Source organism: Scardinius erythrophthalmus, assembly GCF_964197995.2.
Source record: "Scardinius erythrophthalmus genome assembly, chromosome: 17".
In the NCBI taxonomy this organism is placed as follows: Eukaryota; Metazoa; Chordata; class Actinopteri; order Cypriniformes; family Leuciscidae; genus Scardinius; species Scardinius erythrophthalmus.
The window spans coordinates 17,409,490-17,421,189 of NC_138237.1; the positions used below are offsets into that span (position 1 = coordinate 17,409,490).

Here is an 11,700-nt window from a genome sequence, read left to right on the forward strand (position 1 = left end):
GCCCAGTGTAGTGAGCCGGAGAAAGCCGAAATTGATCTTTTATAGTTGTTTATAAATCAATTATCACTTAAAATACTACTAAGATCCATATTACTATCATGGCCGTAGCCAGCTATGAGGTCACCGAGGTCTGGACCTCGGTCATTTTTTTATATTCAAAAATAAAATGTCAAGCTCTCTGAATGATTAATTAGCCGTTTAAACCGCGTCATGTGTGTTTGCAATTTATGTCGCTGCGAGAAGGTAGATCAGTGAACGGGGCTTGAGAGCGTGTTGTAAGCATAGACTATAAAAAATGCGGCAGAGCGCTTTATGTCACTTTATTATAATTTGTAAATAAAGCGCAAAAGAAACTACAAGCATGATGCAACAACATTTGATGTCAATTTGTAATTCATGAAATGACCAAAAAGTGCCAATGAACTTTTTTTTTCTTTTACATTTCCGATAATGGAGCGTAATTTGCACTAAGTGCCTGTCTTTTTAGCAAAAAAAAGACACCTTCTACTAAATAGCTACAGTTGCACGGGTCGTTGGGCGTGCGTGAGGTGCTTGACACTCAGTAGCTTTTGAAGCGTTCGACTCGAGTTCGAATCCGCCTTTTGCCGAACTCGCTCTTCTCCCTTTTCCCAATACACATGAGATGTAAAATGTATAGCCTAACATAAAGGTCTCTAGCGTTATATTTTGCCAACGAACTAATATCGAAACCGTGATATGGTTTTGTGCTTTTATAAAACAGCACAAGAATTTAAGTATCCTATATGGGCATTATGTTTGTGCTGCGTGATTTAAAGAAAAGTGCGCACTTTGCTCACGCGATCAAAGAGTTTATTTCTTGCAAGTGAAGACATTAGGACAAAAGTATTGTAATTTTCCTATAGTGTAATGTAAAGTATACTTTTGAAATATTCATTTTCATTATAGGCTATATGGATTTTAATAGGAATAATTATCTAAATCATTATTATATTATTATTATACTAATTGTTTGGCATACTAAAACACCAGTTATAATGTAATGTAGACTGAAACTCCATATCATAACTAAAAAATATGTTTGAGCCCCCTTTAATGTCCAGGTACAAGTCAATGTTTTTTCTTTGTGCACAGTTCATGGGTTGAAGCCCGTTGAAGCTCTTAATTTTGAGCTCTCAAAGACCACCAGATTGATGCATTTAACCTTAAAATGTACAAAATTTTCTTACGGGGGAGCATGCCCCCGAACCCCCCTAGAGGGACAGAGGTTTACCCAACATAGTTTTACAAAATCCTATGGGAAAGATCGATCATTTATGAACTTTACTCCAGCATAGTACAACAAAGTTCCTTTTAAGTCAGTAAACTAAAACTCTTAATGCAAAATTAAAATGTCCTTGGACAAACTATACATTTGGCCTACCTAAGGGGGGGCATAAGACATTGATTGTGGCCAGGGGCCTCTGAATTCTTAATCCGGCCCTGCACCTCACCCCGGACCTCACTAATTTTCAAACCCTGGTTACGGCCTTGATTACTATCACACGAGTCAATGGCAATTAAATACACGGATGCATAGTCAGATTAATGAATTAAATAACTGTTCACGAACAGAAGATTGTATTTGACTCATATATATGCATACGCAATGACAGTTATGCCTACTGTAAATATAGTTACAACTACGATTAGAGTTGTTTGCATAAAATGCACCGTGAACATTCACACGTTTGTCCTGTGATAGGCTACAATCACTGTCTATGGCTACAATTCGTTCCGTGCACGGCGACCGTTCGAACTTGAGTGTGTGGGCCAGTACTTCCAGTGAAAACTAACGGTGATCTGACAGCGAGAGCGAGAGACAACAGCGACCGAGTTCATACCACAGAGATATTTTTTTCACAATGAGTATTCAAGAAATGACTTGCCGTTCAGACAGTGACAGCACTTCATCGTTGTGTGCCGTTTTGTACCATTTCGTCACGTTACAACAGAGAAGTCAGCTTTCATGCATTCCCCGTTGACGCTGCGGTAAGTGGATACAGAAGATCCGGAGGGATAACTTCAACCCAACCAAATTTTTAAATGCATATAATTTTCAGTGTATTTCACCTGTGCGTTTATGCTTTCTATTAGGCGCATTTATTTTGTGCAAGTGAGATGAGTAAAGATCTATTTCATAAATAATAATAATAATAATAATATGTCTGGTGTTTATAAGCAACACATACAGTGTAAAAAACGTACCTATATTAAATTGTTTATGGTAGGCTACCTACAGTAAAAAAAAATGTAAATGTAAAATATGTGATGATAATATTGATGAGCTAAAATAAGTAAAAATGCATGCAGAATTGAGAAAATAGTATTTATGGATATGAATTGTAGCCTGTCACAGGGCAAACGTATAATATAAACGGATAATTGATTCTATAAACAACTTTAAAAGATAATTTTCGGCTTTCTCCGGCTCACTACACTAGGCGTAATGCGAAAGCGGAAGTGTATAAGCGCACACTTGCTGATCCGAAATACAAAATGGCGGCCACGTGCACCTAGTCAATTGCGTTCGTTACTAGGCAACATAGATGCGCGAACACACAGAAGTTGACGGAAAAATCTCGGCCACCGTACGTTCGTTACTAAGTAACCAACAACATCGCGCGAAAACACGTCTGATGGAGAAGGTAAGTTGGAAGAAAGTAAGCTCGTCTAACATTTTTAGGCTAGAACATTAAATATATAAATGTTATCAAGGCATCAAAATGTGCAACAAACACTTACAACACAAAACACATTTCAGAAGTTGGAGTGTGTACTCTTGTACACACACACACACACACACACACACACACACACACACACACACACACACACACACACACACACACACACACACACACCTTAATACTCTATGTCATTTGTTCACAATGTCCCACCACACAATAAATCATTATACCATTTCGACTAGACACATTCAAAATGCAACTGTTTGGAGCAATATGTTATATTTTTGTATTTTTTGTAATTTTCAAATATAACATTTAAGAGTATATTTGATGTGATGAATTGCTCTGTCATTTATCAGATTTACCAATTGTTATAGTTTCAATTTGTGCTGGTTAATTATGAACAATGGGTAAAATTGGGGGGCGGGGATGGGCGGGGCTCCATTAGGGCTCCTCCCCTAACCGCATGTGATCTCACTCCAAGCTTTTGATAAAACTTGAGAACCCTGGTGCATACAGGGAGCTATTGGCACAATTTCACCTGTTTGTAAGTCAGCCTGATTAATAGGAATTACAACCTTTGAAACATGATTAAAAAAAATTGTTGTATTATATTACAGATATTTCCCAAAACATAATTGTTTACTGTAAATACATGAAGGGTGGTATTGGAGAAAAAATCAGCTGTAGTAAGTCAGTCTACTACCAATACAACCAAGCTTTGGATTTGGAGCATGTCTTTTTTTAATGTTAAAAGTAATTTTAATTAATACAAATTATACGTTTTAACAACTTGAAGGAATTGGCGGACGTTCCCTTTAAAGCCGCTTGTCCACCAGCGTCCGATACATTTTTGTTCCGACGCGACGCCTGTGACGTTTTCGCTGCTTGGGTGCGGGGTTTGTGGGCTGGAATAAATATGAAACCATAGCAACGGCCATACACAAAGTCTCGCCGCCGAGTTTCCATTGGCTGCTGCCCCGCGTTTTGACGCTCTCATTTGCATAAAGTATCCACCGAGATACTTTTTTGACGCGCTGCTGTTGACCAAATCGACGCGACGCGACCCATCATGCTTTGCGGGGGCGTTTTTGCTGCCTGACGTAGTTCCATAGGAAATGAATGGGCTTTGGCGTCGCGTCAGAAATCTCGACGCTGGTGGACAAGCGTGCGGTGCATTACGTCTGCGACAAGGTTTTATTCCGTCCTCCACGCGGTGCCAACTCACACCAGGAGCATTTCAGAAGCGGAGCGACTGGATGCGTGAGACCACGTGATTTGCCTGTCCGACGTGGTTTTTCTTGATTTTGGGGTTTCTACCATATGTCTATGGTTTCTACCAAGGATATTGGTGTGAATACGTTTGGGAGTTTGCACAGGGTGTTTATTTTGAATATGACAATGTTTTTTTTATTTATTTATTTTGTATTTCCGGTGCGACTTGGACGCGCGTCCGTCAGAAATAGACTAGGCGCCTATATTTAGCGAAGCGGCGCGGAGAGCCGCTTCTGGGAAGCTTCTGAAACGCGCCGCGTCGCGGCCGGTGTAAACACAAGCATTGACTTGAATGGGCGCGATCAGCTCCGGTAGCCGTGTCGCAGCTGTAATGCGCTGCAGACGTGTGCGGTGTAAATGAGGGGTTACGCCGGTTTCACACTGCACGCGATAGCAGAGCGTGAGCAGCGCAGGAGCAGTGCGTATGGTGAGCAGGAGCAGGACACGCGCGTTTTGCTTTCACACTGGCAGCGTTTGTCACGCGCGGCTGAACCGCGGCTTGTGTACAGACAGAGTACTCTATAATGGATAAGTTGGCATTGCTTTATTTCGTTTTCAAATACATTTAAGAGAAAAGACTTGTCAAGAAGCTTATTTTATTAATCATTTCATTTATGTAACTTTTGATTCGTCTTTGTTTTTAGAGTTCTCTGAGGAGACATGTTTAGAGACATGGACGCCGAAAAAAATACGTGCTGCGCACGCGCCGCTAACGCTTGCGGTGTGAAACCGGCGTTAGGGGTCATGCGCTGTGGCAGCGGCGCAGCGCGTCAAAGCATTCTAGAGTAGCCTATAAATATGCAGCTATAATGCACGTAGGTGATTTTGAATTAATAAATCTCGATATATAATGGTTGTATACATACTGTTAAAACTAATCGTGGTGTTGATATATTTTTTAGACTGCTGACTCTATAGAATTGTGGCATGGAAAACTAACTTTATCGCGCTCTGAGAGCCCTCTAGTGGTCGGTAGCATTTCCGTTGTGTTGTGGCTCATTTCCGTTGTATTGTGGATTAATCTCGTTGTGTTGTGAACTTATGTTTGCTTTTTAAATTTCGTTGTGTTGTGCACTACTGGGTAAAAAAAGTTCAGTGGGGTTTTGTTTTACATACAGTAGAACCCAGTAGAAGTAGGTTTTTAACTCAATTGTAAAGAACACTTTATGCCACGTAATATATGGAGAAATGTCTTAACCTGTTAAACATGAAGGTATTATGCAATCTTTTTTTTCTAGTGATAAAATATGTTGACAAGCTTTTTAGTTCATAAAATGTTATTAAAATTAAAAATGAATGAATTAAAACTATATCCGTAAAATGATCCCATGATGGGAACCCCTAAAAGGTTTTATTTATGAAGTGCCTGACCAAACCCTTTAAGTTTCTAAATAGAACCTTTTCTTCTAAGACTGCTTACTGATATTGTAACTCCTGTGCTGAAATCTGAGATCAACCACACACACACAAAATGTATGACTAATTACCATAAAGCCATCTGGTTATGTAGCAGGACAGACATTAATAAACAGAAATACCATGAATGACTTGATCCGTTTATTATCTTTTTTTTCTCAACCTTTATGCTAGCACAAATATTGCACAATATCTGTAAAATGTGCACAAAAATTATTACACAACATGATACAGCACTGCATCAGTTCATTTGCTAGTCATTAGGAAAATCTCAGTAATATTAACACGTTGGCATAATTTTAAAGAGGTCAGTAAGGCAACACAGTACAGATCATGCAAACAGAGTAGAGAGATTTACAGGAAACAACTATTCAAAAACAGAAATTGCACTCTGTGACCATATCATGGGCCTGTATATAATCCAAAATGTAAAAGTGCTTGTTTGAATTTTATTTGATAGAATTTGTTTCTTAAAATCTCATCATTTCACATTTGCCTCATTTGAATTCTTAAAGGAGTAGTTTACACAAAAATGAAAATATTGCCATTATTTACTCAAGATCATGTTACTTTTATCAAAAAAACAACAACAACACTATGTTACCACATGCTGTCAAGCTTCTAAAAGGAGTAAGCACTAAAGGCAAGTAAATCATTTTTGGGTGAATTATTTCTTTAATACATCACTGATACACTTGTTGCTAATTTAATGTTCCTCAGAGTCCAGAGAATAATCTACTATTAAGTTCTGACTTTGTATATCGGTTTAAAAAATGACCTGCTATAATGCAAAGACTGAAGAGAATCTTAAAAGTTTGTCATCATGCTTAAACACATTACCTGAGTATTGTTGATTGTAAGACTCATTGAATACATTTGGTAAGGAAAATACTGAACGTATCACAATCTAAAGAGTCAAAGTTATATACAGTCATTATTGTCCTGCATTGTGGCACAGCATTGCTTTTTGTAAGTTTCGTCATTCAAGAAACATACAAAAAGAAGGAAGTCAAATTTGTGTTGCTGTCCAAAAAGATGATCCTTTCCATTTTTCACGAGTTTAAAAGACAGAAAACTGATCACCTTTACTTCTTCCTCGATCTAGCACATCCATTAAGCATTTATAAAACACTGACTCTAATTGGCATCTGTAGGACGGAATTCCTGAAAAGATACAGAATTCAGATTAAAAATGCTTAGATATTAACTTTAGCAAACAGGAATGACAAATACATTTGTAATTTTAACATGTTATTGTAACATATAAAATAGCTTTAGTATCTCCACAGAGGCTTACCTGGGCTAATCTTGATCGCCGTGCCTCTTTCTGCTGATAGTAGGCAGAAATTATACAGTTCCGCCTGCAAATGTGAAAAAATTTGTTATTTCAAAGTTCAGCCCTCTGTTCTTTTGTCAGTCATCCCACCTACATATCATTTGAGCTCTACTTGTGGAGTTGATTGGTACTCTGGTGCCTGTACTGAGTAGACACTTGAATCTGAGAACAGCATGGGCATTGCTCTGCAGCACAAGGGTATATATGTCATCCTTGCAGCTTTAATCTCATAATTATATACTGTACCATGTGTCACTATAGGCATACATGAAATAGTACCATTTGATGAAGTGCAATACCCCCCCCCCCCCCACACACACACCCTAAAACAGTAGTTAAAACAGTAGGAAGAATTAACTTTATTAATTTTGTGAAATGGTTCTCTCATTCATTTGATCCAACACTTTTATATAAATTATTATTATTATTAATAATAAAAACGATTAAAATAAATGACTCAATTATTATATTAAATACACACTCGCTGGCCACTTTATTAAGTACACTTATTCAACTGCACATTAACGCAAATATCGAATCAGCCAGTCACATGGAAGCAAGTAAATTTATTTAGGCATGTAGACATGGTCGATACGATCTGCTGAAGTTCAAACTAGGCATCAGAATGGGGAAGAAAGATGATTTAAGGGACGCTTATAGATCTCGTATAGAAACCGTTTAAAAGTTCTTAAAGATGTGCATGTTGCAGTCTGTGAAATAGGTTTTTACACGTCTCACACACAGTTTTGAGCAGCAGTAAAGCATGATATAAAACACACACTCACTTGCTCTGAAGGCCGCCCCCTGGTGGAAGTCCAGGTATCACTGCTGAAGCCAGAACTGTCAGAACGGACAGCAGATCAGGCTCATCACCTCTTGCACTCAGCTCTTCAAATATCTCTGCCAAAGAAACATGCATGACAATGGTTCAATTCCGTAAGCAGACCACTAGAGGACCATTACATGAATCCACTATTTGAAAGGATTTTCATATGTGACATAAATCTTAAAAGCAACATCAAAAGAAGCCAGGTTTACTCGGATGATTTACCAGCTACTTTGGACTCCAGAAAGTCCTCCAGCTCAGCCTCCTGGTGCAGTGCTTCAGGTGACAGCTGGGGGGCGCCAGGGAAACAGACTAGAATGACGCTGATGTTATCTAGACTCCCCTGTTAGCAAACATACGAAGAGACATCCAAACAAAATAAATGGAAATGTAAGATGTGCAATTAATGTGTCCGCTATGCGATTTCATCGCTAAACTGAACAGCACTGTTTTCCTCTGATGTGTCTTTAGATAAGGCAGGCAGTAGCATGACGCTCGCCAGTCTTGAGGCTTTTGTTTTAAGGGCAACTTCCTCACGTTGACAATTAAGGAGATTGGAATTGGTGACGCTAATGCAGACCTTATCCTTCATTTCTTAGGGATGTTGTCGGTTGTCTATCCTTACATGGCAGAACGCTGGGCAGAATGCTGTAATCTCTTAACACCAAGGCTAAAAGTAGTTTATCCTATTGCAGCTTAGCAGCGGAATACAGCAGCCTCACTTTGAAATGGTGGATGAAAGCGCAGACCTGACAAAGCAGAGATCTGGCTCACTGCAGAGAGAAAGATGCTGACATTTTCAGGTCGGCACACATCCTTTTCAGCAGCCTAAAGGCCATTCTGTGTTTCTCTTATGTAATACAACAGCCTGGCTGAAGTCAGCTTGAGATGCCATAGCCAACAGACTCCAGACTTCATATAATAAAATTTACTTCATGTTTACAATCCTAAAATACATTTTGGGTAACTGATTTTGGAAAATATATGTACAGTATATAAATTTAAATATTAAAAATGTCCACACATTTGAGGAAATATAAGCAACTAAAACTTGTATATTATGTATATAAATAACTTGTATATAAATTATAAATTTGTATAATAAAATTTATCTGAAAATATATTTTCAGACACATTTCTGAAAACGGCATGTCTCTGAAACTTTGGAGAGCAGTTTGCATGTGGAATTGCATCTTTTGCAATACATCCACGGCAGTCAAACGCGAGAGTTGGTCTATGCATGTAAAGTTTTGGTGGTAAATCCAATGTAACAAAACGTGAATAAGCAGTAAAGCTGCCATTTTCTCGCCCCTAGATCTCCTGCATGAGTGCGAGGAGAAATCAAACTTGAGGTTTGGACCACACAATCGTAATCAGCGAGAACTGCCTAAAAATCTTCCATTCATACTAACCTTATAGAGGCAGAGGTCGATGACCTGGGAGCAGACCTCTCTCAGGTCTGTGCAGACACGCAGTCGGCTGTGTACGAAGGCACAGAGCTCTTCATTACTGACAGTGTCCCACACACCATCGCAGGCCAGAACCAGAAACTCATCTGCTGGCGAGCGCTCCACAGCCGACACTTCCGGCTCGGGCGAGACCATCTGTTCTGTGACCGGCCTCCACTCAGCTGTCTTGTAACTGAAGTCGCCCAATGCCCGAGAGACTGCCAGCGAGCCATTCACGCGCTGCAAAGTCACAGATCCTCCAGCGCTCTCTATCCTCTCCCTCTCACCAGGGCTGAAGGGCTTGTGGTCCTCTGTGGAGAACGCAACCCGCCCCGCGCGGCACAAGACGGCCCGAGAGTCCCCGCAGTTCACAAAGTAGATGTGGTGCGGGGTGATAGCAGTGGAAACGACAGTGGTCCCTCCACGTTCCCAACCCTCACGGCAGGCCATGGCATGAAGATGCTTGTCCATGAGAAAAAAGCCCTCCTTGATGCCCTCAGTGACCCTTTCCACATCCGCATCTGCTCGGATCTTGCCTGAAAAGCAAAAGCTCATGTCACTAAACCACATAGACGGATCTAAAGGCTTCGTTAGTAAAGATTGCAACAAGCAGCCATTATGTGACTTCTAATTGCTTTTCCTACATTAGGAACATGTTGTCCACTAAAATGAACTTGTCAGATCATGGCTTAATTAAGTAATAAAATTGATGTGGCTTTGGATATACAGTAGGTTTAGAAATTAATCCAATCTGAGGAGATCCTCTCGGATCTATTCTAAAGAGATCAACAATATCACCCATGTGATGTGATGATCAAATGGGAATTCTGTTTCTCAACAAAATCTTTACGTTTGCTGTGCTCTCAAATAACTGATGATGTACTGTCATCAGTATAAGCCAAAGAGACAGCTTTTTTTAGAACAGCTTGTCGCTCACCTGTGCCCAAGATGTGGTCCAGCAGGTTCCGGGAGCAGTATTGGGCCACCGCGCTCCCTGCGTGTCCATCGAACACGGCGAAGAACCCCCAATGGGACAGTTCCCCCCCCAGCTGAGGGAAGCAGTTGTGGAAATCCTCCATGTGGGCCCTCCAACCCTGCATGCTGGCCAGGGCGTAGGTAAGTCCCCAGGAGGCACATCCCTCTTGCATGTGCTTGTCCAGAACCGGTCGATCTAAGTAGGGGCTAGGGATGACCCCTTCCTCCTCTCCTCCCTCTTCGCCTTCGGACAGCTCCCCCGCACCTCCCCCTCGCCCCCCTTTAAAAAAGGAGGTGACCCTTTTCTCTGTTTCCTTCACCAGCTGCCTTACAAAAGCAGGCATTTCCACGCTTCCTTTCCTGGATGTCCTCATGGTGTCTTTTTTTTCCGCACTCGTTTCAATCCGTTCACGGCCTCCACCCAGTGCTGTTGCTCGCTGGCTTTGGTTTGGCTGTGTGCAGCCTTTCTGCTCAGGGCCTTCACAGCATTATCTCCCAAGAGGCTGATTCTGCACCTTCAAGCATCCTTGAATGATCCACTGTAGAACGGTCGATTTCTCCTTCTGTCACTCTACCCATTGCTAGACATTCTCACTATGATCTAATCTATCTGTAGGCATAGTTGCTCTTCCCAATTTGATCCACTTTTGTTGCCTTCCTCCTCTGTATGTCAGTGATATTCTCTCTCTCTAAGCTTTCTCTCTCTCTGAGCCTGTTATTTTCCTGTCATCACTCTGATTGGCTGAGCTATTTCTGTGTACCAATCATCTCGCAGTGTCCTCCCTCTTGTTGTACACACCAACATGCAATCCTTTTGCACAGTGGCTCTCTTTTTCACATGTTCAGTGCCGCTCTCCCTCCCTCCCTCCGCCTCTCCTCTTGAACTCCCTCTGTTAATCATCTGTGCTGAACATTTGATAATTTTGGATTACCTAACATGCACAGATTAATGTGCATAACAGATTTTCACAGTAGCCCAGTTAGAGAGAAAGACAGAGAGCGAGAGAGGGAGAGAGATAAAAAGAGAGCACACAGTAGCCTCTTTTTAAAAATGTTATGTGGGGTAGATTCAGTGATTCATATTAAAGAACATGGTTTGCCTTGAGCAGAATTCATGAATGGCATATTCAAACATGAACTTAGGAGACTCTTACAAGGGATGATTCGGACAGATTAGTGGATTATGTTAATTTAAAAATGCATTCATACACATTATTACATAACAGGCTATTTTTGTCTTTGTAACTCTTCTTGTGTGTCCATGGAATGACGCAAATAAAAATATGTCATGAATAAATGTGTTTGACAGCAGAACGATCATTGCATCAGATCAGATGCTGGTAGTACTGAGTCATCTGCTGGGTCAAGTACATGAAAAAAAAAACAGGGATTTTTTAGGATTTTTAACACTTTTAAACAGAAAGCAGTAATGGCACAATGAAGAACTAATAAAAATAAATATAATAATAGTGGTAGTATTGATTATTAGTAACAATATATCATGTCACAATATACCACAATACAAAAATGACTAAATGTATTGCGCATGTGTATGATTCATCCAAAATTACAATTTCTGTGAGAAATAAATTCAAGTTTAAAGAGTTTCAGTGTCAGTACTACATTAAACTACAATATATAATGTTGAATATAATGTATAATAATGCAATGGGGGAATATTTGTGGGTCCTGATTATGCCAAATGTCTTACTAGTA

The 11,700-nt window shown here is 40.2% G+C and overlaps 1 protein-coding gene across 1 annotated transcript; it reads right to left on the reverse strand.

Annotated features, from left to right (window-relative positions):
• Positions 1-5,526: 5,526 nt before the first annotated feature.
• On the reverse strand, positions 5,527-10,822 carry ppm1nb (protein phosphatase, Mg2+/Mn2+ dependent, 1Nb (putative)). Its single transcript, XM_081390073.1, has 6 exons — positions 9,947-10,822; positions 8,974-9,545; positions 7,787-7,904; positions 7,521-7,635; positions 6,697-6,760; positions 5,527-6,563 (listed from the first exon to the last, which is right to left on the reverse strand). Exons 1-6 carry the CDS (start codon positions 10,356-10,358, stop codon positions 6,537-6,539), a joined length of 1,308 nt encoding a protein of 435 aa, XP_081246199.1. The 5' UTR covers positions 10,359-10,822; the 3' UTR covers positions 5,527-6,536.
• Positions 10,823-11,700: the final 878 nt, after the last annotated feature.

What these genes read in the sequence shown, in the direction of transcription:
- ppm1nb (XM_081390073.1), bottom strand. Translation starts at nt 10,358, where the DNA reads ATGAGGACATCCAGGAAAGGAAGCGTGGAAATGCCTGCTTTTGTAAGG. An exon ending in GGACCACATCTTGGGCACAG is followed by an intron (nt 9,546 to 9,946) that starts GTGAGCGACAAG and finishes TTTGCTTTTCAG; the next exon opens with GCAAGATCCGAGCAGATGCG. An exon ending in GGGGGCGGCCTTCAGAGCAA is followed by an intron (nt 6,761 to 7,520) that starts GTGAGTGTGTGT and finishes TCACATTTGCAG; the next exon opens with GCGGAACTGTATAATTTCTG.